The sequence below is a fragment of the Brachyhypopomus gauderio genome, chromosome 7 (assembly GCF_052324685.1).
Source record: "Brachyhypopomus gauderio isolate BG-103 chromosome 7, BGAUD_0.2, whole genome shotgun sequence".
NCBI lineage: Eukaryota > Metazoa > Chordata > Actinopteri > Gymnotiformes > Hypopomidae > Brachyhypopomus > Brachyhypopomus gauderio.
The window spans coordinates 28,630,078-28,656,507 of NC_135217.1; the positions used below are offsets into that span (position 1 = coordinate 28,630,078).

Sequence of the window (26,430 nt, forward strand, 5' to 3'; positions counted from 1 at the left end):
TAGTGCACTAAATAGAATACAAAATACGTTTTATTTACAGGCAGTTAATGTACTTTAAGTTTAGCAGGCGAACGTGCAGCAGTTGCTTGAATCCTAAAATATATCCCTGGTGTATTCAATGCACTATTTGGATGTTGAAAAGACTGGCTAAAATTCAGTTCATGTCGTTATTTTGGTAGTAACAAATATTTGCATTTTCTTAAATCAGGTATTTCACCCTTGCTATCCATGTTGAAAGTGCATGTTTTTTCTCCCTCACCCAGCTCTTAACACACACATGTTTATCAGTAAGAACAATATGGTAGAGGTGTGTTGAGAACTGGAGTAGGGAAACACATGCACATGTCTGGAGGAGTGCAAGGATCAACTTAGGAATCGGTGTTGGTTATATATATATTTTTGCCACACACTATGTTTGCCACATATGGGCATCTAATGGCCTTCTGGAGTCTTATTGAGCCGTCAACATCCAAAATGCTTCGTGTTGGTCAGGCCAGTGGAGGCTCCCACTTGAGTGCCCTTGAGGAAGCGTTGTCAAGACCCACTGTAAGTACATCTGTTTTTTTTTCTTTCTCATATTTAATGTGTAATCTATACATGCCAGTCAGATTATTATGACCACCTCCTTGTAAATCAAGTCTTTGTGGATGTTCTCAGTTGCACTGATCATATAGGTGAACTTTAGGGTGGTAGATCTCCAGGACCAGGATCCAGCACCCCTGTTCTACAGTATCAGACTGTAGTCTGTACCTTTTTGTATACTTTATTGATCCTATTTAAACACTACAGAGCAGCTATTATTCAGGATTGGATCAGATAAAGCTTGATCCAATGTACATTTTTAAACACTCAGATTTACTGCTTGCTAAAAAAAGTCCACTAACCCAGTGTTTCTCCAAACCTGGTCCTGTGCATGCCCTGAACATTTGAGTGCTTTCACTGCTTTAACACCCCTTGCAACTTGAAAAGTGTGCTGGGAGCAGCAAAGACACTAAAATATAAAGGACAGGGCGTCTACAGGACCAGGATTGCAATTACCAATAATTTACAGCCAAAGGTATAATGTGTGCAGTGCTCTGTGAACACTGATGAATATCTAGATGACTTAGAAACTGTGAACAGACAGATCAGTTATTGTCTCTGACTTTACACCTACAAGGTGGACCCACATGGTAGGTATGCCTAGTAAAGTGGAAAGTATGTGGACAAAGCCACATTACCACACCACTACCACATCAGGGTCACGACCAGAGGCGGACAAAGTACTCAATTTCATTACTTGAGTCAAAGTACAGATACCACTGGTCAAATGCTACTCCGATACAAGTGAAAGTTGCATGTTCAAAATCTTACTTAAGTGAAAGTACTGAAGTACTTGCTTTTAAAAATACGTATTAAATCACATTAAATAATGTGACGGAAGTACACCTTCCGTCACATTTGTATAAAATACTTTATAGTTTAAAAGTATTATACATCCTACCAAATCCTCTTTGGGCATAATATTCATACAGTCTTTGATAATAATCCATAAGGCATATTCCAATGATGTACATCATTCAGGTAGTGGTAGCAGAAAAGTTTAACCTACACTTTAGTTTAAGGAACAAAAACATTTTCTAAAAACACAATTCACTGATTAGCCTAGCCTAACCTGTTTAAGCAAATTATGTTACCATATTAAAAGTCAATAATAAAATAACGGTTTTCTCTCTTTGCTAGTTAGGTATTCAGTCATCCAATACAACATTATGCTACAGTCAATATAAACAAAGACAAAGTAAAATTAGCAGTGTGGCATCTTGGTAGTCTAACCTTGCTACAACCTTTTGCAGTATGGCTAAAGCCCACCAACTCCATGCCACCCAACATGCTAACAAACTCTTTTCAAACTAGAAATCACAGCCACATTAGAATTATTGACATTAATTCTACACTGACATTAGAATGGAAACATTATTTGACAAGATTCGATTAACCCACACAGTTTCCCTTATTGATGTTTCCGTAGTTTGAATTACTTGCCAATATAATGTTAACATTATTTATAGTGATCCTAGCAGACCTAGCAGTGGAGTGAGCAGGCAAAGTCATTTCACTAGCCTTACTGCAAAGCTCCTCTGACTACATAGTCACTTAACAAAACATTTAGGCTGCATACCGTAATATACTTCCTCAGGTGGGACGGTGAATTTTGGTATGCAGTGATATAGTTTGTTTTTGGCAAACAAAGCATGCATTTAAAACGATAGAAATGATTCATCCGTTCAGAAAACTGGAACATTTTGTCGAGATACGGCCATGGGTGCAAAAGAGCATGCCAGGGTTGCCAGCTCTCACGCATTGAGCGTGAGACACACGCATTTGACCGTTTTCACACGCTCTCACGCCACAGTTCCGATATCTCACGCCAATAAAAAAATCTAGTTTATTTACCTCTGATCTATATCTATCAACCACCGGCGATCGCGATATAATACTTAATTTGTGTCCATTTTTCACCGCCCCGGTAACGTTCGCCACCCCCCGATCAACAATTTACACTCGCCACCAAGTCCAGGTTCAAATCTCCCTCCAAGCGATCTTGAAAAGTTGGCAACCCTGGCATGCTCCATCACCGCCGTCTCCGCTCATGTTGCTGTTATTTAGGAAAAGAACGACTAGCGACACCGAACTTGATTTTACAACTCACAGACACATCCTTGATTGCTGATAGGCTGTCACCTGTGAAAATACTATCGGGGGAGGGGAGGAGAGTTGTGTGTGGAAGTAACGAGTAACGAGAGCTGGACAGAAATGTAGTGGAGTGATAAGTACTGTATTTGTTATTCAACTGTAGTGAAGTGAAAGTCATAAGTATTTTTTAAAAAATCAACTTAAGTAAAGTACAAATACTCAAGAACTGTACTTAAGTACAGTACTTAAGTAAATGTACTTCGTTACTGCCCACCTCTGGTCACGACAGTGCTGGCAATGCTCACCCAAACAATAGCTGCTATTTACCGTAGAACAGGACAAAATCTGGTTAATAAAGTATACAGAGAAAGAGACAGATTACAGTCTTTTTTTTTTGTTAATGGCCCACCTCCACCCCCCAATCTTTGGAGGACAACTTTGTTCTTATGTACAGTTCAAATGACAATTAAAACAATTCTGTATAATATAGTGATAACAATATGCAAAGTGATAATTATTGGGGTTAGGTGGACCAAGAAAAGAGGGGGAGAGAAAGAATAAAAAGGGAAAAGACAGAAGGGCAGGAGGAAAAACAACCAGCTCAAATGACTACTGCAAAGAAGAGCAGAAAGTGTACCCAAGACATATAGCACACATGACTGTGATGCATGTGTATGTGTGAGTGTGTGTTTATGTGCAACCTAAAAGTGCAACATAGTATAAATGTACGGAATATGCTTACCAGCAAGGGTAAGAAAGCCGCGACAACATTCCCCCAGAGGCCAGAGGCAGGCAGAGAAAGACCCGGGAATCCCACCCACCCACGGCCCCTCCAGGAGCAGTGGAGTCCCAGGGCCGCACATCCCAGTGACCCTCGCATGCCCGCCCCTGCAGGCGGGAGAGGGAGACCCCGGAAAGCGGGGTCACGCAGGGTCACCTGCGGAAGAGAAACAGGTTAGCAGACTCTTCTAAAAGCAAGGCAAGCTACAAGACTGGGAGAATGCCGCCAAAAAGAGTTCCACCAGCAACGAGTCAACCACAGCAAAGAGAAGATGACCCGCTTCTAATCTCTAGCACCGAAGCTGCGTCTGGCGACCCACCCGCAGATGTAGAACAGCTGTGTGCAATGCTCCAGAGCTTCATGACAGAGCAAAAAGGAAGGGATGACTATTTCCAAAAAGAAGTAGCAAAACAGGAGCAAAGATGGTGCTCAATGCAGCACCAGTTCGGTTTACTGCAGGAAGAAGTCCACAAGGACCGGGCTGCAGGGAGACGCGAACAAGACTAGAGTGAAGAAACAACGGACTTCGCTCATTCTCGGATTATACGACGCACTCAAGCAGAGAGTGCAGACCAAGCAAATGAAAGTGAAACACGGCAATCTACATCGCAAGTTTCATCACACACAGTGTGGCCAACACCAAGACTGCCAACGCTAAAAGAGTCAGATGACATCGAACACTTCCTCACAATGTTCGAACGCATAGCGCAAACGGCAAACTGGCCAAGTGGAAGTTGGGCGCTACATCTGGCCCCGCTCCTGGAAGGAAAAGCCAGGGCGGCTTACGTAGCTATGGATGGTACGGACATCAGCGACTACCACAAAGTAAAAGACGTTATCCTGCGAAAATACAAAATAAACAAAGACACTTACCGCCAGAGGTTCCGGATGAACGACATACTCGAGGCAGAGACACCACGGGAGCTCTACACTAGGCTGAAAGGTCTCTACGAGAAGTGGATGACGCCACAGGAGAAGACTAAGGAAGAGATTGGCGACGTGATCATGCTGGAACAGTACCTGCGCATGGTCAAGCCAGAGCTCAGGAGGTGGATTATTGAGCGTAGTCCCGGGTCAACTCTCCAAGCGGTAGAGATGTCAGAGGCATTCGTGGCAGCGAGACAGACAGAAGGCAACTTCCGCTTTGACGAAGTCAACAAACCGCGTCAGCACAACGAGTTTGGTATGTTTGCTGGGGGACGGGGTAGTATTCCGATGCCACAATATAGCAGACCACCTACACACGGGCGCTCGAGTGCGATTAATGTGAGAGCAGCTAGCGATAGACGCCCCGCAGATAAAACACTACGGTGCTTTAACTGTAACCAAACCAGCCACAAAATTAGTGCTTGTCCTAATTTATCGAGTAGCTCCAGTCGTTTGTCGTACAGCCTGTGGTGGAAATTTGGTGACCTCCTGGTGCGTGTATACACAGGCGACGCCAGACGCAGTTCATAGGGAACTGTCAGGATCAGGGGATCTAACTCGACAAGAGTCGAGAGGTTTGGCGGTCGAACTCCACGGGGGTGGGGGGGGGGGTTATACAGGTGGCACCATCGGTGGTTACCGGACAGGGTAACTGAGTGATTGGGAGTTTCACCCTCGACTGGGAGTCGAGCACCAGGTGGCCACACGCAACTGTGGGTTGACGAGCACACAGTTTGCATAAAACCAGTGAGAGTGAAGGTCGCGCTCTGTGTGAGTGTTTGTGGTATGAGAGAGCGTGGGTGAGTAGTTGTCTCTCTCCGCAGAAGCAGCAAAATGGGTGCATGTAATAGTAGCCGTACTGACGGTGAGGTCAGTGAGATACTGTGTGAACATCCTAGAAGGGAGTGCAGTGATTTGTTTTAACGGGGCATGGATTAACCCTGAGATCTCCGGGGGAGAACGGGCCTGAGTCCGTTTGAGATCTTATTTGGCAGGCCGCCAAATACAGTAATGATGCAATGATGCCATGTTGAATTATTGTGCAAACCTGTCCTCTCTCTTGTCACAAGTTCAAAGGGCGGTGAAAGAGGCGTTACCTAAGGTCCACAGCACAACCTGGAACATGGATTCACGCCAGCCATTGCAAGAAGGTTCTTGAACCTGAGCAGACGAAGAGCAGTCCTGAAGCATCCCAGCTTCTGTAGAGTGAAAGGAGGGTGTTCAGGCGCCTCAGCTGAGTGGGTGGAAGTGCAGAAAGGGCGTGACCCGCACTCCAAGCACAACGGCTGTCAAGAATGGTCAACAATCACCCACCATGAACCCTGTGCTTTTGCTCATCCAGGGATGGAGCACAATGGCGATTGTTGTTGATGGCTTTCTGTGGGCCTTGTATGCTGTCACTTCTGAGGAGTTGTGTCTTGCAGGCTGCAGACACGGCGCCAACACCTGAGGACCTCACGATGTGGACGGATGTCAAGGCCACAAATCTACCACCTGATGTTGATTCTGTTTGTAATCAGGTGTAGTTTGTTTGACCATCCATGTACTTTCTGTAAGTGACACTACGATCGAAAGCCTGTATTGGAGTGGTCTGTAGTCGATGTGATTTGTCCATAAAGGACAAAAAGGACGGAAATGTGGTGGAAATTTGGTGATTTCCATTTATGTCAGGCTTTCTTAGTATACATTAAACACATTAGATATAGGTGTTAGATCTTTTTACATATACGTGTGTTAATCATGGCACTGAAGCCATTCTCGTGACTTCAGTAGGGCTCAGATGTGTGTGCGTGTGTTCTCTGGCCTCGGCTGAGGCCTAATCTGATGTTCCTCTGGTGTTCCTAAACTGACCTCGCTGGAGACGGCTAATCTCTACTTGGAAGGGACTACGGCGACACTCAGTCTGTCATGACATCACGAGGATGCTGAGCTTGGAGGGGACATGCGTCATATGCATCTGTCAAATCAGTGTTAATTATTTCATGTATTGTCCAATCACATTTGGTTGATCACCTCGTGTTCACCTCGTGGACACCGTGTGTATTGATGATTAAACGTATAAAAGATGAGAGTTTGGAATGGGGAATTAGCTCTCTCTGTGACAGACACCTGGCGTGTTTGTAACGGAGATCTCAGGGGTTAATCCATGCTTTGTTGAAATAAATCATTGTACTTTATTATCTAACCCAACTGCTTCTGACTTTTATTGTGCTCACCATTTAAGGGTTTCAGAATTTCTATCACAAGCCCAAGGAGAGTTTAGCTTTAAAACTGTTGATGATACTAAAGACAGCACAATTACTGTAAAAATAGGCAGTAGAAAGTTCAAAGCGCTCATTGATACGGGAGCTAGTCAGACGCTGGTATCGGCTAAATGTTTTCCCAACAATGAAGTAGTACACACCGGGAAATTACGGGTAAAGTGCATACACGGGGACGAGCAGGTATATCCCACAGCAGAAGTAAGCATAGAGGTACAGGGGCAGGCTTATCTGTTAAACCTGGGTATAATTCAGCAATCTCCCTACTCCGTGATTTTAGGCAGAGATGTACCCGTTTTAATAGACCTCTTAGCAGATAGGCAGAAAACAGCTGATGTAATGGTTGTAACCAGGCTGCAGGCTAAGCAGGAGAGTGTAGCAGGGGAAAATCAGACCCTCTTGAGGGAGTTACCCTATAATGAGACTCCTAAAATTTAAAAAGTCCAAACGACAAAAAAGGCAAGATAAAATCAGAGGCACTGCTATAGAGGAACAAGTAGAATGTCCTGATATAGAGGTAGACGCATTGCCTGGTAGCGTGGCGCAGTTACAACGTCAGGACAAGTCACTTGAGCCACTATTCCTAAAGGCAGAGGAACAGAGATCCAGTTCACAATAATTAGGGACATTCTTTTCCGAGTAAAAGGTGAAATAGAACAACTTGTGGTACCTGTAGGTTTGAGGCAGGAAGTACTTAAATTAGGGCATTCTGACCCATGGGCAGTGTTGGAAAAAAGAAAATTAAAGGCTAATAACTTGATGTGTCAATTTAGTGTTTTTCAGGAAGACTGTGGGAAAGCAGGAGTAAGGAGGCCTCAGTGGCCTTGAGGAGAACAGAAGGGGCCTATTCAGTGCAGGATGTGTAGCAAGCAGTTTTTAGATAACCAGGCACACAGACTGGGAGAAGAGGAGCAGGTGATTTTCCATGGAGAGCAGCCAGGATTGGGGAGTTATCGAAACTTAACAAATCGAAAACTTATGGACAGAGAGTATGAAAGAAAGGACATCGCCCAGCACGAGAGGCTTTTCGCTTGGACACTGCTGAGATCCACTTGGGTTAGGTAGATTCCTAGGCAACTAGCACCAGTGCACTGAAGAGTTTGTACCACGTATACTTCTATTATATTGCATTCATTAATATTCTATATAAATCATTTTAAAAGAACTTTTTGTTGTCAAGACTTTGCTTGGACCACTCAGTCAAAAACCAGTCGGTTCATCGGGGCGGTGTTGGGGCCCGTCTGGGTCGGAGAAGAAAATTCCCAACAAATTGGTAGCAGAGGATGGTTTTTGGCTGGAGTCGAATTCTGCAATTAGGACAAGAGAGGAGGTCAATCCGTCCGTGAGGTGACTGAACTAAACCGCGCGGTCTGAAAAAAGGTAAGGAGCCATTCTCTCCTATTGGCTGATGTTACTACGTCATAGGCTAAATTAAAGTTCAGTCACTAAATGGCCGAGGCGAAATACTCTCTGTAAATTTAGTATTGAAATTGTATACGTGTTACAAACTCGATATATAGACAGGAGGATTGCCCTACGACTCATAAAGTCGGGAGGAGGACGCCCTGTAAACTGCAGTAAACGGTTGAAGAGTAGGCAGCCCACGTTCTAAAAAGAACCTTGGTTCTAAAAGAGAACGGTGGAGGACGCGCTCAGAGAAAGTAGGCAGCCCACGTTCTAAAAAGAACCTTGGTTCTAAAAGAGAACGGTGGAGGACGTGCCCAGAGAAAGAGCAGGTAGCCCACGTTCTTAAAAAGAACTTTGGTTCTAAAAAAAGAACGGTGGAGGACGCGCTCAGGTGACGAGTAGGTAGCCCACGTTAAAAAAAGGGGAACTATTGTTCTAAAAAAAAAAAAAAAAAGAGAGAACGGTGGAGAATGCGCTCGGTCACGGTTAAATGAATGAGTAGGTAGCCTGGGATTCCAAGAATAATAGATTATTCAAAGAAATTCCGGAGGACGCGCTCAGCCGGTTTTGGGGGGCCCCCGTGTGTTTTGTTGAAATTGCGTGCGTGATTGGTGAAACTACAGCTGTATCTGTGTATGCGTGTTTGCAAAATTGCAGTGTTGGGTTGGTTTTCATGTACCGTGTGGTTTTATGTTGAATAAAGACCTGTATAAATTGTTTGAGCATACGTGCTATAATAAAACTTGAGAGCCTTTCATTGGGGGACTTACAAACCCACGCCCATAAATCCATGAGCCTCTTATGTGAGGACATTTGAACCCCTGAGTAAATTGCATGAGCCCCCAAGAAAGACGTTCATCATTGTGTACACAAGCACAAGAGAAACATTTCATAAGAGGTTAAAGTGTAAAACAAAAATTATTATATATTTTCATGCATGAAATTATAATTTGGTTTATGACGCTCCGTAAACGTACGATTTAAGTGCTGGAAGTGAAACTCGCGTGAGCTGTGTTGAGCTGAAGTTGTTTGGAGTGTGGAGATATTAACTTGTGTCTGTCTGCCCTTGGGGTGCGCGCTGGCGAATTAAAGCGCTTGCGAACACGACGATAAAGTGATAAAGTTTACTGAATTAATTTGGGGGTATTAAAGTGCTAGTGAGTACAACGAAAAAGTTTTAAAATTTACTGAATCGAATCGAAGCAAAAGTAATTTGGAAGTAGTTTAAAAACCGGAGTTATATCATGGATAACATTAAGGGTTTGGAGGATTATTTGGTTGATACTATGGAGAAACGTGCTGTGCCGAAAATGAGGTCAGACACAGTGATGTATGTGAAAAAATGTTTTGAGAAGATGCGATCCGAAGGGTTGTGGCCAGACCCGGATGATCGCGGTGTGTATCAGGTTGATTGGGAGCACATCGAGAAGCATTGGGTCACACAGGTTAATAAAGAGAAAAAAAGATTAGAGGCTAGCGGAGCCCTAACTAAGCAAAAGCGTAAAATCCAGCTGGAAGAAGCTGAAACTTATTTGTCGTACGTGAGAACATTTCGAAAAATTTGTCAGAAGATTAATGATAAAGAACGATTTGAAACCAAAAAGACAGAACTCCCTGTGCCCCCTCCCTATGCAGAAAAAGCGTGTGAACCCAGTGCTCCTCAATGTCCGCGTGCAGCGCTGATGATGCCTGTGTCTGTGAGTGAAATGAGTGACGTTGATGTGGACGGGGCTTCTGCACGTCCAAAATCAGTGAGAGAGCGTGAATGTGATGAGGGGAGACAAGTGGTAATGGAGGTTGTCAGTGATGTGGCTATGGATAAAATAGAGAGTAGACTAGCGAGGCTCGAAGACCGTGATCGCGAGAAAGCTGGAGAAACAGAGATAAATAATGCATTGCAAAGAATTGAACAGCGAATGGATGAGAGTTTGAGTCTGAGTGCCCCCACCCGGTTCGAACAGACGTTGAACAGAGCAGAGAAAGTGGTCTGTGACGTGGAGAAGGCCATCAGGCAGGAAGAGGCTAAGTTGGAAAAAGAGCGTGCGAGACAGCAAAAGAAATGCGCTGCGGATGATAAAAGGAGAAATAGAGGCGCACCTGACTGTAGAGATACATTGATTGTGACTGGTGAAAATTTAGAATGGGAAGCGGAGAATGACGAGGGTGGGGCGAACAGACGAGTGAAAACTCCCTCTTCAGAGGAGAGCGAGGTGGGAGATGAATGTATTAACCTGTCTGAATCCGAGGAATGGGTGAGAGTGCCCGCCTACTATGACAGGCACGGTGTAGTCACGCGATCAAAAGCCAAGAACATGTCGACCCCTGGTGGTCATTATCCGATAATGGCAGTGCCAGGGAGCAGTTACGCACACACATACGCTCCGTGGACACACAGAGATTTGCACACTATGATAGATAAATTACCCAATCCTAAAAAGGGCATTCAGTATTTCTTGTCTAAATTTGAACAGTACACGGCTGGGGACATGTTGGGTTTGGGAGACATAAGAACATTGTTTAAAGCCATGGGAGTTTTAAGTATGTTGTCTACAGCCGAGAAGGCGGCTGGAACAGAGCATCTGGCCGATGAGGCTCCGTTCGGTAGAATAAGAAGTGCTTTGTGGGGACAGCTGAGATTGCAGAATCAGGACACGTTTGACACGGCAGCCTTATCAGGGGTTAAACCTAAAGAAGATGAAGACCCGATGTCGTACTTAGATAGGTGCAAAGAAATCTGGCAAGCTAAAACTGGCGTTAGGCATGATAAATCAATCCCAGTGCGGGCTATGTACAGAGCAGCGGTCGTGGCGAGTTTATCTGAGGGAGTGCAAACGAAACTGAAAGATGTGGTCGCGCTGGATCAAAAGGAAGACAGTGAATGGGAAGCTGCAATTACACACCATATGAAGCGTGAGGCAGAGAAGGGCGAAAACACTGATAAGTTGATGAAAGATGCATTACTTAAATTGTTAAGGGAGAAGGACAATTCAAAGCCTAAAAAGCAATTAGTGTCAAAGGAAGACACTTCTGTACAGGCAGTGGCCGTAGAGCCGCCCGCGCAACCAGTGATGCAACCCATACAACCCATGATGCAACCTTATGTTATGCCACAACAGGTCAACAGCTGGGCGGCGCCACAACAGCCCGGTTACTACGCCCAGGCAGGCCCATACCGAGGCAGAGGCAGGTCCAAAGGTAGATTCAGGGGAGGCAGAGCAGGGAACTTCCAAACCACACAAAGCAACGGCTGTTTTGGTTGTGGCCAGATGGGCCACTGGGCAAGAGATTGTCCGATGACGCAGCAGCAGCAGCCAATGCTGTACCAGCAGCCGATGCAGCAACAGCCAGCATACCAGCAACCAATGCAGTATCAGCAGCAACAACCAGTACAGTATCAACAGCCAATACAGTACCAGCAACCCCAAAACGTAAATTACCAGCAGAAACCCGCACTCACACAAGGACAACAGGTTGTGCCTCCTGGCATGCAATACATGCCAGCGCCACCTGGTGGCCAATGAAGCTGCCCGATGTCCAGTTCCCCCACATGCAGTGAACCAGTTGTATGTCTATTGGTGGAGGGGGAGCCAGTGGAGTTCTTAGTCGACACGGGAGCCACCACGTCAGTCTTAACAGACAGGAAGTGGAAAGGCTACTTGTCGAAGATGTCACTATCCACTACTGGATTTCTGGGAAAAACTACACTGCAGCCACTGACTGTGCCCTTGAAGGTGTCAGTGGGCTCAGGCCCACAGGTCGAGCACACATTTTTGTTTTCAGAACAGTGCCCAATTAATTTGTTAGGTAGAGATTTGTTGTGTCAATTTTCAGCCATTATTGAATGCACACCGAGTGAAGGTAAATTAGCTGTCTCTGTCACCAACCACGATGAGCGCCTCAGAATACTTAATCAACAAGCAGCAGACGGCCCAGCTCACATTTACTGGGCCACATTACAACATCCTGAGGAACAAGCAACTGCAAAAAATTTGCTTTACACGTTTAATTTATGGAAACCATGGTTCCTGTCACTTCAGAGTATGACCCCACCAATAGACAGCACACACTGCACTTTTAATTACATCAGAGGGGAGGATGGGGTTTACGGACAGCTGTGGAATAACATTGAAGGTCAATTACAAAATATAATTTGTGAATCAATGATTGTTGGACCTGAAGGTGTGGCTGCACTAGTTGTGTTAACAGGAGAACAGATGACGTACTGGAGAAACCCGGACCAGCAGGATTCACTACCACATGTCTCGCTGTTGGTCTCGGCTGGACACGAACCTCGTGAGCTGGGCCCCATGCTGGCCACTGCCATGAAGGAACAGTTTCGCCCAACCTGTCTGCCAGGGGTAGAGGGTACGTCGGATGGTAAGTACTGGAGAGTCGCATGTGACACCAGTGACTTGGCGTACTTCTGTAACCAGCCCCTGACAGCCACACACGGCAGAGCACTGTTGGATCACCCCCAGGCCAAAGAACAACTAGAGACGGTCCCAGCCAACTTGTGGACCACGACAAAGGTAGATGTAGGATGTGCATCACACCACATGGCTCCTATTAGGTTAAAGCCAGGAGAAACAGTCGTTCATCAGCCACAGTACCGAATCAAGCCAGAAGCCATGGCAGGTATTACAGACACCATTGCAGATTTGATCAAAGTTGGAGTTCTGAAACCCACGACGTCACCGTGGAACACGCCCATACTACCTGTTAAAAAACCTGGAAAAGATGAGTATCGTATGGTGCATGATTTGAGGCGCATTAATGATGTCACTGTAACTGAGAACATACCAGTACCTGACCCCTATCGATCTTTGCAGAACCTAACGACTGAACACTGCAGCTTTTCATGCATAGATTTAGCTAATGCTTTCTTTTCTATACCAATTGATGAGAATGTGAAAGACATTTTTGCGTTTACCTTTAAAGGTCAACAGTACACATACAACAGGCTACCTCAAGGCTACAAAGACTCACCAGGCATCTTCAATCAATGTCTGTTGAAAGATCTGTCTAGATTAACTGACAATGATTTGATTGACTCTAACACCGTACTAATACAGTTCGTGGACGATTTGTTAATAGCTAGTACTTCACCTGATAAGTGCCTTAGAGACACCATAACCATTCTAACCTTGTTAGCTGAATTAGGTTACAAAGTGAACAAGTCAAAACTCCAGGTGGCCAGGCCGATGGTCACCTTTCTGGGGAGAAACATCTCACACAAAGGTCACACCCTGACTCCAAATCAGAGACAGTCAATACTGTCATTTCCAAAGCCCACTACAGTGTCCCAAATGATGTCATTTTTAGGCCTGACAGGCTACTGCCGCAACTACATACCTAACTACAGTGATTTAGCTCACAGCCTCAGAAAACTCGCAGTGTCAAAAGGTCTGAGTAACGGGAAGGTGGAGCTTGACTGGACGGTTGAGGCAGAGAGGGATTTCATAACTCTGAAACAAGCACTTGCTAGCGCTACTGAATTAGCAGCACCAGACTACACACAACCTTTTCATTTAAATGTTTCTGTAAGAGACAATCATGTTCATGCTTGTCTCTTTCAGAAGGGGGAGAGTGAAGGAAGGAACATTTTATTTTTTCACAGTTCCAAATTAGATCAACCAGTGATAGGAACAGGACCATGCACAACATACATGGCAGGACTCACCACAGCGATAGAGAAGACAGCACACTTGGTAATGTGTCACCCACTAATAGTCAGCACCAATCACGGAGTAATGGCGTTCATAAACTCACAAGCCTTTTCTTTGTCAAGAGCACGACAGAACAAGATAAAAGCCATACTCACACAGCCACACATCACGTACAACACTGCGTCAAAACTTGTGAATCTGACTGATAACATTGAAGTAGCAGAAGATGCGACACCACATGACTGCGCTGACGCCACAGAAAGATACATTCAGCTCAGACCAGAACTGCACAAGGTCAGAATTACTAAACCAGGAGCATGGGAACTCTGTTCAGATGGGAGTTGTTGGAGACAAGGTAACGAACTGAAGGCCTCTTATGCTGTGGTACAAGCATGTGGGGAAGAGTGGGAGGAGGTGGAATCAGGAGTGGTTCCACAACCAGCTTCAGCTCAGCTGGCAGAAATGGTCGCACTCACTAGAGCACTGGAACACGCGTCAGGTCAGATTGTGAACATTTACACAGATTCAGCATACGTGCATGGGGTCATCCACCATGAACTAGTCAGGTGGATGGATAATGGGTACACTAACGCCACAGGACAGCCAATCAAACATTTGAGAGCAGTACATGAGTTGAGTGAAGCTATCATGTTACCCAAAGAAGTGGCTGTGATAAAGGTAAGAGGACATCAGGGTAATGACAGTTTTGTTTCTAGAGGTAATGAAGCTGCTGACAGAGCAGCCAAAGCTGCTGGAGGGTACAACCCACAGAGCTTGTTGTTGCTGGAAACTCATAACATGCCTGAGTTGACGGAGAGCCACCTGGCACAGATCCAAGAACAAGCCACGGTCTATGAGAAGCAATTGTGGATAGACCGGGGAGCCACAGTCACTAAAGGACTCTGGAGGAGTCCAGAAGGGAGAGTAGTTTTGCCCTTAGAGAAGATGAAATTGATACTATGCGAAGCACATGGGCCTACTCACTCCGGAGTGTCGGCCATGGTGACCAAATTAGAATGTTTATGGTGGCATCCATACCTCAGAGACCACGTGAAGCAATACGTGAGCGAATGCGATATCTGTCAGTCATACAATGTGAAGAAACCATACCGGGTGAGAATTGGAGGATACCCAGTGCCCACGGGGCCATTTGAGGAGATTGTGATCGATTACACAGACATGGGGCCAGACAACAGGGTAAGGGGGTACAGGTACCTGTTGGTCATGGTAGACAGATTCACCAAGTGGGTAGAAGCTATACCCACCAAAAAGGAAGATTCAAAATCAGTCATAAAATGGTTGCAAAATGAGTTGATTCCCAGGTACGGCCTACCAAAAGTGATTAGGAGTGACAATGGGTCCCACTTTGATAACAAACACTTGGCAGAAGTAGAACAAAAGCTGGGCCTAACCCACAAGTTTGGCACTGTCTACCACCCACAGTCACAGGGGTTGGTGGAGAGAGCCAACCAGACCATTAAGACTAAACTGGCCAAAGTGTGCGCAGCAGGAGACATGGACTGGGTTCAGGCGCTGCCACTAGTGTTGATGTCCATGAGAGCGACCCCCACGGGAGAATACAATCTCTCACCACACCAGCTCATGACAGGACGACCCATGCCAGGGTGCCCTCGACCAAGGATTGAGGGACCAGCTTTGGAAATCCAGGAACAGGAGATGTCAGAGTCCATGAGAGAATTAACCAAATTGCTTTGTGAAATCAATAAGTCTGTTCAACAGGAAAAAGGAAAAGAAGACCTGGAATCACCCAAGGTGAAGGTGAAGCCAGGGGATTGGGTAAGGATCAAGGTGCACAAGAGGAAGTGGAACGAGCCACGGTGGACAGGCCCGTGGGAGGTTGAAGGTGCCAACGAGCACTCAGTGAAAGTGAGGAAAGACAAAGGTAAGACTTGGTACCACATTTCACACTGTGTTGCAGCAAAAGAACCAACAAGAACCACAGGAGAGATCAAGACACACTTGGAGGAGACAGGAGAAGCCCCAGGGAAGGAGTTGGTGGTGAGTACCGACCCCAGTGTAGCTTTTTACAGAGAATACATCACAGCCGAGGACTGGTGGGAGGAAGGTGAAGGAGACCTGTTGGAGACTGACTGTGAGGCTATAGCACACTGTGTGAGCGCAGACCTGAACCTGGGAGCTGGAGTGGCTCTGCAGATCAGACAAGCGTTTGGCACTACAGGTATAGCCAAGGTGCACATAGGCAAGTGTGCCACACAAACCACACAGACACACATCATATTCCATTTAGTGACCAAAAGATATTACAGGGAGAAGCCAGAATTAGGAGATCTGATTTCAAGCATACAACACCTGGCCACATTGTTAATATCATTGAACATTAACACTCTAGCCATACCGAAGCTGGGTTGTGGATTAGACGGATTAGACTGGAGGACTGTGAAATCATTAAAACTTTACTTAAACCAACCGGTACCAAGGTGGTGGTGCATCATCTTCCATCCTAGGATGGAACTGTGGGAAATAAGAGACATGTTGTCGGGACGTGTGGGACGTCCAGATGAGGCTCAGTACCAACAATATGTTAGAGTAGGGAGATTAACTTTGAGAACATGGACTTGGCTATGGGGGGGAACATTTCTAGCCGCGGTGATAATAGGAGCAGTGGTGATATTTAGTGTAGGAAATCAGAAACAACCCAATAACGTGAACGTAACTTTGTGTCGGTGGGACGACAATCACACTGTCTGCAAAGAGGTGAGGCCCGATGAGATCCACAGCCCTAACCCGCTAGTAAACGCGACCAAACCAGAGAAAATAGACTTTAAAGTAAGAAAACCAAGAGGAGCGGGAACCAGGCCAGTAGGACAGTCCAAGGACCGGTGTGTACGGACATACGGAGGTGTGGAATTGAGTTATAGAGATGGTACAGCCTCGAGCTGGACTTTTGACTTATGTGAGGTAGTGGACTGCGGGGGAGCCAATGCCTCATACAGAGGATGTGATTTGTACATATGTTGGACCAATCAAGTTAATGCGGGCTGTCATGGAAGGGGGAGTTTCTATAGTGCAGACTGGTGTCCTGGTTGGGGGTCGGTGATAAAGTACTCGGGGAGATGGAAACCGACATTAGGAGATAAGAAAGGTAACCCTTCCACGACCTCTTTGAGCAAATGGTGGGTCGATGTGTCGTTTCAGCGAGATTATCACGTGTCCCAAAATCCAGTGACTTTTTCTGTCAAATGGAATGGGCAGATATGGGGTAATAACAGACCGTTGTACTTCACCCTGGGGGTGGAACAATCAGGACGTGACATATGGGGAATAATTAAACTCAGCTATTTAGCCAAACCCAAGCCACTCAGCCCAGCAAAACCTGAGGCAGAAATAGAGAAGATGGAGGATTCAGCAGACAAGTTCACTCTAACCACAGATTTCACTAAATTATCGTCCCAGCAGTTAATAGAATTAGCAACCGGTTACAGCGGCTCGAATTTGTGGTTGTCATGGCTAGAACAAAACAGTAGAGAAAATGGGTTAGAAGGTTGTGTGGCCTGTGCAGCGGCCCGACCCGCGTTAATGACCTCACCAGCCCCACTGAATCCTGAAACAGATCCAGTAGGATATCAGTGTATGTTGAATTTAACTAAGGTGAGAAGTATTACGACCTCAAATTGTTCCAGCCTGGACAGTATTTTTCCGTATGTCAAAAATTTGGAAGGAGGTAACGCTCCTTTCGTGCCAGTAAAACTTAAAGGACAATACCAATGTTTTAACTTGACCGAGAAAGACGCAATCATGAGTGTGGGAGAAATTGAACCAGATTGGTGTAACGCCACAACGAAGGTCCCGGGGATAGGGAGAGTAGCCCGGGCAGGGATCTGGTGGTACTGCGGAGGACACACTCTGTTGGCATTACTACCAGGAAGAGCTAAAGCAATCTGTGCTATGGTAAGACTAATCACACCAATAACAATGATAGGGCTGAGGGAAATCACACCGCAGCCTGCTACCGCCCAAGGGAGAAAGAAGCGTGATGCCTTTGATTTGTCCATAGGGTCACCAACATACATTGACTCCATAGGAGTGCCTCGGGGGGGTTCCCAATGAATACAAGCTAGTTGATCAAATAGCTACGGGCTTTGAGAACATTCCAATTATATCAGCCTTGTTTCCAGTAACACCGAACAAGAATGTAGATAGGATCAACTTTGTCCATTACAATGTACTGAGATTAACCAACCTAACGAGAGACGCAATAGAGGGGCTGAGCGAACAACTGAGAGCTACCTCACTGATGGCCGTACAAAACAGAATGGCTCTAGATATGCTCCTGGCGGAAAAAGGGGGTGTATGTTTCATGTTTGGCGACAACTGTTGTACCTTCATTCCCAATAACACCGCACCGGACGGGTCGGTGACCAGAGCTCTGGACGGACTGAAGGCTTTATCTAAGGAGATGCAGGAGGCCTCAGGTATCAGTAACCCCATGGAGGAGTGGTTCACGAAGGTGTTTGGGAAATGGAAGGCACTAATTATGTCCTTGTTTATGTCAGTAGCAGTGTTTATTGCAATTGTTGTTATTTGTGGATGTTGTTGTATACCATGTATCAGATCTCTCACCCAAAGGTTGATCACAGCCGCGATTGAGAAGGGGGATGCAAAGAACCCACCACCATACACCATGGCACTGATGGTGGAGGATGATGATGACATATCATCTGAAGAAGACGATTCTGTGTGAACAACTTGTTGTTTTTGATTAATTATGCTTGCTTTGTAGGTATTGGCAGCGTCAGCGACTGATGAAGAATGAAGACGCACCACACATTAGAGCACAACCAACAGCACATGAAAGCTGATTCACTAGTTTAAAAGTAATATGCATGACACATGGGCACATTAATAGAACGGGTCGAGGTGATCTCCCACCAGGCGGGACCTGGGTCTCGGGGACAACGTCAAGTCACGAGACCGTGGGAGATGAAGGGGGGCATCTCCGAATAGTCTGAAAGGTCTCGGCCCACGACTGGGGAGTGATCCAGAACCCAACAATCACATAAAAGAACACATAGACATTGTACTAACTGACATAGTCACACTATGAATGTATACACATTTAGGGATTTTTATGATTGTCTTTCTTTTAATAAGTGCACTGGGCTAGATAGATTTTAGTATTAGACTAGAGTTAGACCAATGTTTTGGTCTAAAAGGGGGAATGTTGGAAAAAAGAAAATTAAAGGCTAATAACTTGATGTGTCAATTTAGTGTTTTTCAGGAAGACTGTGGGAAAGCAGGAGTAAGGAGGCCTCAGTGGCCTTGAGGAGAACAGAAGGGGCCTATTCAGTGCAGGATGTGTAGCAAGCAGTTTTTAGATAACCAGGCACACAGGCTGGGAGAAGAGGAGCAGGTGATTTTCCATGGAGAGCAGCCAGGATTGGGGAGTTATCGAAACTTAACAAATCGAAACTTATGGACAGAGAGTATGAAAGAAAGGACATCGCCCAGCACGAGAGGCTTTTCGCTTGGACACTGCTGAGATCCACTTGGGTTAGGTAGATTCCTAGGCAACTAGCACCAGTGCACTGAAGAGTTTGTACCACGTATACTTCTATTATATTGCATTCATTAATATTCTATATAAATCATTTTAAAAGAACTTTTGTTGTCAAGACTTTGCTTGGACCACTCAGTCAAAAACCAGTCGGTTCATCGGGGCGGTGTTGGGGCCCGTCTGGGTCGGAGAAGAAAATTCCCAACAGCAGGTCACCTCGGACACGCTAAAACTCAGAGCAGAATAGCGAACCGATTCTACTGGCCACGTCAGCAGTTAGACATAATAGAATTCTGCAAAGCATGTCCAGAGTGCCAGCTAACCGCACCAAAAAGAAAATCAGACAGACAGAGTACCCATGATAAGCTTACCGGTTATTGACGTCCCGTTTTCACGGATCGCCATGGACGTAGTAGGTCCCCTATCCAAGAGTCAGAGCGGCAAACGCTATATTTTAGTAATTGCTGACTATGCAACGCGCTATCCAGCAGCATTTGCACTAAGTAAAGTGAAAACACGCCAGCTGGTTAATGCCCTTCTACAGTTAATATCCAGAGTAGGCATACCACGTGAAATACTCACAGATCAGGGAACAAACTTTATGTCCAAGCAGCTTAAAGACGTCTTTGCGTTAATGGGTATAAAAGGCATCAGGACGACCCCCTTTCACCCACGGCTTGGTTGAGCGCTTCAATAAGACCCTGAAGTGCATGCTTTGCAAGTTTGTGTCAGAGACTGGCTCTGACTGGGACAAGTGGCTCCCATACGTGAGCCTTTATTCCAAAGAATAAAGAATAAAGAATAAAAGATAAAGCTAGGGGTGATTAAGCCATCCAGCTCTGGCCCATCACCAAGACTCTAAAAGACACGTGATTGATTATAATGTTGTACTTACCTGTTCCGGGATACTCAGGGGACTGGCGGCCCATCCAGCTCCTCCTCTTATAGTGGCCGAAGGGCCCTCGGCCTACTGAAGGAGGGGAGGGGGTTACAGTTCCTGGAATACCTGAGGACGGAGTTGTATGCAACAAATGGACATATTAATTATTATTCTTGTCATAGTAGTGCACTAAATGTAAAATGTTATGTATATATTGTGTTACTGCAGTAATGTATGTATGTCATGTTTGTGTTTGTAGGTAACCCCTGCTAGTAGTAGTGGTGTGTCCCAGCTAAATTAAGGGGAGGGGCTACTAGTATAAGAGGCCTTCCTCTCAGAGGCTAAGGAGGTTGAGGTTGGTTGGTTAATGTTGGTTGTTTGATATTGGATGTTATTGTGTTGAGCCCAAGAAACGTAGGGGCTAGACTGGCTGCTGATTGCCAGCGCTTACTGGAGGTACTGCTTATAAGCCTTTGCGGGCTTGAGTACTTTTTATATGTTTGTTCTCCTTTTATACAGTTTTTCTTTTCGTTTACTAGTATTGGTGATTTACTCCTTTGCTGGAAAACACAATTAAAACACCTGGATTGGGAACACCAATGTCTGTATTCACCTCACTCTCTGTAGTGAACCCACCTCCATATTCACCCACTCGTAGTACCACGCTCACAGTATGGTTACTAGGGGTGTTCATAATGTGACCGGACTGTGTATATTATTTTAATCTTTTGTCTTTGTTTTTGCCCAATCCAGAAGCTAACACCAATTGATGAGCTGATGAGGCCTGATTTCCTGCACAAGAGAACACAGATGCTGGAAGATGATGTGAGAGAGACCCAGCATATTGCACGTCTAAGGGTACATGTGGAGAGGATGATTAGACGAATTAAAGAAAACAAACTATTTGACACTGTAATACCACTCTCCATCACAGGAAGTATCAATCAAATTGTTTACTGTGGCATGTCTTCTCTCCAACTACCAGAATGGTCCTCTTGTCAAGAAATGGGCCTCGGATGGTGGAAAGGGCTGTATGAGTACAGAATATATAACATTTGCTCTTTCCCAAGAATACTTTTTACATTCATGTACAGGGCTTTTTGTTATTATTTTAGAAATGTTACTGAATTTCCCCTGATGTTTCCCTGCTGCAATTAAGGCTTTCATGATTTGAAGTAGGTTTACTAAATAAGGAAAAACAGCAGGGCAATGGTACTCCAGGACCAATGTTGGAAACCTGTGATAAATATTTAAGGGTGCATATGCATGTTATCCATGTGTTTACTTTTCATGTACACTTCCTGCAGTTTGAACTATGACCACTTACTTTTTGTAAATAGTTACTTCACATCTAATGGGCTTCACTTTTAATGTTTAATATTTAATATAAATGTTTCACTTGTTTGTACTTAAGCTTGACGAAATGTAAAACAATGACAAAGTGAAGGAAAATAATTTTATTTTGAAACAAAGTGCTTGTGATTTGTCTATTGAGTTGTTTTTTAAAATATCAGAACTGTGCCAATGACATTCAAATGTTTTTCTATTCTACAGATCCTTATCAGGGTTATAAGAACATTTTAAACAAATACAACAATATATACAAACATACAAACTGAGTTTATAGACATCTGGGCATGTATATGTGAAATAAGAAATGGTCCACCTTTTGTTTAATGGTGTTAATTACCTGTGCATCTTTCAATATGCGCTGCACCAACATGTCCTCCTCAGCAAAAACAACAAAGTCACACCAGTCCATTCCTGTGATGAGCATCTGCCCCTGGATCTGCCAGTAGTAGTTATGATGACGCTTCAGCTGCAGTGTGCCCTGCTTTGCTTCTAGGTAAGAGCAGTCAACATAACTTACAGAGCAGAGGATCCTAATGATCAGAGATATATCTACAGAGATCACTATTTATTTATACTCATACTGCTAATGTGCATGGTTGAATAACTCAACCTATACTGTGGTATTTTATATTCATTTGTATGTTACTGTAATGATGCATACTAAAGTTTGTTTATGCAAAACAGTACTTCCGTTATGGTGAGTAGGTATAATTATTGGCCACTTTAGTTGGCACAATTCTTGTCAGGCCAGCTTTGTAGTTCAACAACTAAAGATAATTCAATTTCTCTGCATAGATTGATTGTCTTCACTCCACTCATCTATGGCCCAGACCACCCCTGAGCAGATATTATATGGGTGGTGGATCACTGTCAGCAGTGCAGTGGTATATCTGCTTTTTATTTTTAAAATCAATTACATTTTGCAGTCTTAATATCCGAGATGATGTCTTTGTAATTTAAAATAATTAGTATATGACTGTATTCTGTGTTTATTGACATTTTTCATAGCACCCTACATTTTTACACAAATGTACAAAGTTTAGAATATTATTACTTACCAAAGTTCTTGGCTTGTGCCATTGCTGCTCACTCTCTGTGCAGCTCAGGACAGGAGGAACAGCAGGAACTCTTAGTTGTGAATAATGTGCAGTTTGATAAAGCAATGCCACCACATGATTGCACAAAGTTGTCCCAGCAACACATGAGCAGGTCTCGAATCATCTAAAGAAATCTGCAAAAATACAAAATGTAGCAAATACAATGAGAAACAGTATCAAGTGCAATTTAATAAAAAAAAACTGTTTACAAAATAAAATCAGCCAGGAAAGGCTATATAATTAGAATACACTGTCACTAATAGTCTACAGTGTTGCCTAATGTGGCTCTCATTTGACATCAACAATTTACCAGCTTCAATAGTATTTACAATAAAGTAAATCAGGAAACATCTGAACAAATACAGTTTCTGGGGGTTTTGCCTTTAACATTCACTTTTCCTGACATTAAGTCATACTCACATTGCCAGGTAACATTACTCAAAACATTACTCACACATTTTCACCAACAAAATGTTTTTAATCCCCATAAACATAAATCTAAAAACAACATTCATAGCATCTATCTTCTAAAGCACTGTCACCCTACACTCGAGCTGTGTGGCTTCTCCGACTTCTTCATGGACCTAAAACAGGTCGCCCTCACACACATCTCTCCTGTCACCTGATCTTTGTTCCACACTAAAATGCAAATAAAAGAATAGACTTAATCACAGTATGTGTTTAATAGTGAAGTGAGATAACTCAGTCCTGAGACAGGTTAAACAGCAGTCTCCGGCGCGGATTCCGTGTTTGTAAACAAAGCACAATATTCGTTGTTTTGTAAACAAACACGCGTCGGCGAACACCGTCGAGTTGCGCTTTGTTTACAAACACAGATTCCGCTGTTTAACCCAGTCATGGCCGGGCTAAACACAGGGATCCGCCGGGTTTGTGTTGATCTTGAGTTTAAGCTCTTACGAAGTTTAGTGTTCAGACACGACCAGCTAGCTAACACACACACACACACACACACACACACACACACACACACACACACACGCGCACGCACACACACACACACACACACACACACACACACACACACACACACACACACACACACACACACACACACACAATGCTAACGCTAACTGATTTACGTTTAGCTGTGTGCTAGCGCTAACACGGAACACTCACCTTCGTAGTTGTCAATATAACTAGATATGTACATCTTGAAATCTTTCTCTTTCTCGCTCGAAGAAGCCGCGGCATGTGTGTCTTGACGATCCGATGAACATCGTTGACCGTCACCCGAGGGAGGTCCTGCAAACAGCGCGTGTAAAACGTCATTGTTGACGTGTCTCTGTAGTCGAGCCACTGCCGGTATATGGGCATGCGGAAGCGTCACGTGCACAGAGCGAATTCATAATATTTTATTTTTTATTTTTTTTTTTTATTGGCAATATTCAAATACAATACAGGTATACAAAACAGGTATACAAACATGAGAACAAACGACCAGGGGTGTTAATTAAACAAAAACATAAATAGGTACATATAGAAATTGTCCTTTGAGCCTTTTCATTCGTAGAGTCTGATATTGATTTCACATATAATTCCACATCTTTGATAAAGTGAGGAAAACATGGTGTTTTATTAGCAAATTTGCATTTATGAATATGAAATTTAGCAAAAAGAATAAGCAAATTTATTATAAAAAAACAGTTTGCATCCTTTCTGGGGAAACTATAGAAGCAAAATAAGACATTTTCCCAGCATAAGGTGAAATTCCTTAAAATGTGGTTATTAATAAATTTACTAAACTCCTTCCAAAACCTTTGTGTGAAGGAGCAAAGCCAAAAAAGATGTGTTACAGATTCTGGAGGGCCATCACAAAAACTGCAATTAATATTTATGTCTTTTTTAAATTTTGTCATATAGTGCTTAGCAGGGTAGATTTTATGGAGAATTTTAAAAGACACTTCCTTCACCTTGTTTACAATTAAATATTTATTAGGGATCAACCAAACCATTCTCCAGTGGATATCTGGGACATAACGGTTCCAATAGAATGTTATATATGGACGAGATATGATAATTTCTTGGAATAGCCTGCGTATTCCCTTATTACTCTTCTCGTTCTCCTGTGAAAAGCAGATTTTCCCTATAGGGGATTCAGATAGGTCAGGGAGACTGAGTGGAACAGACAGAGTATAATTAGTGTTTTTCAACAGCATTAAAGTGCCCGAGGGTATCGCATCAATTACCATGGAGAATTCCTGGAGACTAACTGGAAAATTATATAATGAGCAGAATTCACTGTAATTGAGTAAACGTCCTTCCTTATTAACAAGTTGAGCCACTAGTAGGATTCCATTTTGAAGCCAAGCCTCAAAGAAAAGTGACTTGTTTTTAAACAAAATATCTCTGTTGTTCCAGATAATGTATTTGTGTGGGGAGAAGTTGTGTTTATAAATGAGGGTCCACGCTAGGAGTACCTGCTTATGGAAAGAGGAGAGTTTTACAGGAAGTTTCTCAACATTGTAACTACAGTTAAAAATGAAGTTAAGGCCACCAACACGCAGGAAAACATGATATGGTATAAGGTTCCAGATAGAAGTCGGGTTCTTAAAGAAGTGTTTAGCCCAATTAATTTTGAAAGCGTGATTGAGGGTAGAGAAATCCAGAAAATTAAGACCACCTGAATCATAGTTATTCATAACAACAGTTTTTCTAATATAATGTGTACGGTTTTTCCATATAAAATTAAAGAGCATGCAATCAATATCTTTAGCAATTTTGTTATCTAAGTGTAAGGAGAGAGCAGCATATGTTAATCGAGATAATCCTTCAGCTTTAGTGATCAATACTCTACCTTTAAGAGATAAGTCCCTCTGCAGCCACTGGTTTAGTTTATTTTTGGTTTTCTGTATAATTGGTGTAAAGTTTGAAGAGCATCTTAAATTTTGGTCTTTAGAGACTAAAATTCCTAAATAAGAAACTTCTTGTTTAACAGGGATGTTGCAAATAATATTTGCTGGGCTATCTTTAATTGCCAGCAATTCGCACTTGTTCAAATTTAGACATAAACCAGAGGCCTTGGAAAAGGCACTAATCATATCTAAGGCGAGAGGGATCTGGTTTGCATTCCTTAAAAAGATTGTGGTGTCATCAGCCAATTGACTGATTAGAAGCTCTTTATCGGCTATAGTGATTCCCTGTACAGCACTATTGGAGACATGAGTTGCAAGAATTTGTGAACAAAGTAAGAATAAATATGGTGAAATGGGACATCCTTGGCGAATACCTCGTTTCAGGTCAAATCTAGGGGTGGAGCCATATGGCATTTTGATAGAACTATTACTATTGGAGTATAATGTTTTGATAGTGTTACAGAAGAAGGGACCAAAACCAAATTTTTCCAGAGATTGAAAAATGAATTGATGTTCAATTGTATCAAATGCCTTATAGAAGTCCAGCAAGAGAATAAAACTATCATCAGGCAACAAATATGAGTAATCGAGTAGGTCTAGAACTAGTCTGATATTGTTAGAGATGTGCCTATTCCTCATAAAGCCTGACTGTGTCTCATCAATGCGAATTCATAATATACAAAGTTAAAATACACGACATATGCGCATGCGCATTGCGATTACGACGTCAGGATATCCGACACATTTCAAATTCTGTGCATTGACATAATGTCATGAGATGGACTGAACAGCTTTTGTATAGTGGAAAGGTGATTTTGATATACACGAAGGAAGTCATTTAAATAAAGTCATGAAGTCATTTAACTGTCCAAGGTGCTGAAATGAACTTGATATTCATTGGATATTTTACGTATATATTATAAATAATGCATAGTTCGATTTTTCAGATTGAACAAAAAAAAAAAAAAAAAAA

The 26,430-nt window shown here is 43.6% G+C and overlaps 1 protein-coding gene across 19 annotated transcripts in view; it reads right to left on the bottom strand.

Moving 5' to 3' along the window:
• The window catches only part of LOC143519515 (uncharacterized), a 29,843-nt gene extending 5,951 nt beyond the window's left edge, over positions 1-23,892 (bottom strand). For 14 of the 19 annotated variants that reach the window (XR_013132451.1, XR_013132449.1, XM_077013049.1 and 11 more), the window contains exons 1-5: positions 23,722-23,892; positions 22,546-22,718; positions 21,825-21,976; positions 20,150-20,260; positions 3,419-3,613 (exon numbers count right to left, since the gene is read on the bottom strand). Coding sequence is in view for 13 of the 19 variants with exons in the window: in XM_077013049.1 (XP_076869164.1) it covers positions 3,419-3,556 (138 nt within the window). In the remaining 6 variants the exon portion in view is untranslated. The remainder of the gene's footprint in view (positions 1-3,418; positions 3,614-20,149; positions 20,261-21,824; positions 21,977-22,545; positions 22,719-23,721) is intronic. The other 5 variants (XR_013132453.1, XR_013132454.1, XR_013132452.1 and 2 more) reach the window with 2 other exon arrangements.
• Between the last annotated feature and the right edge of the window lie 2,538 nt (positions 23,893-26,430).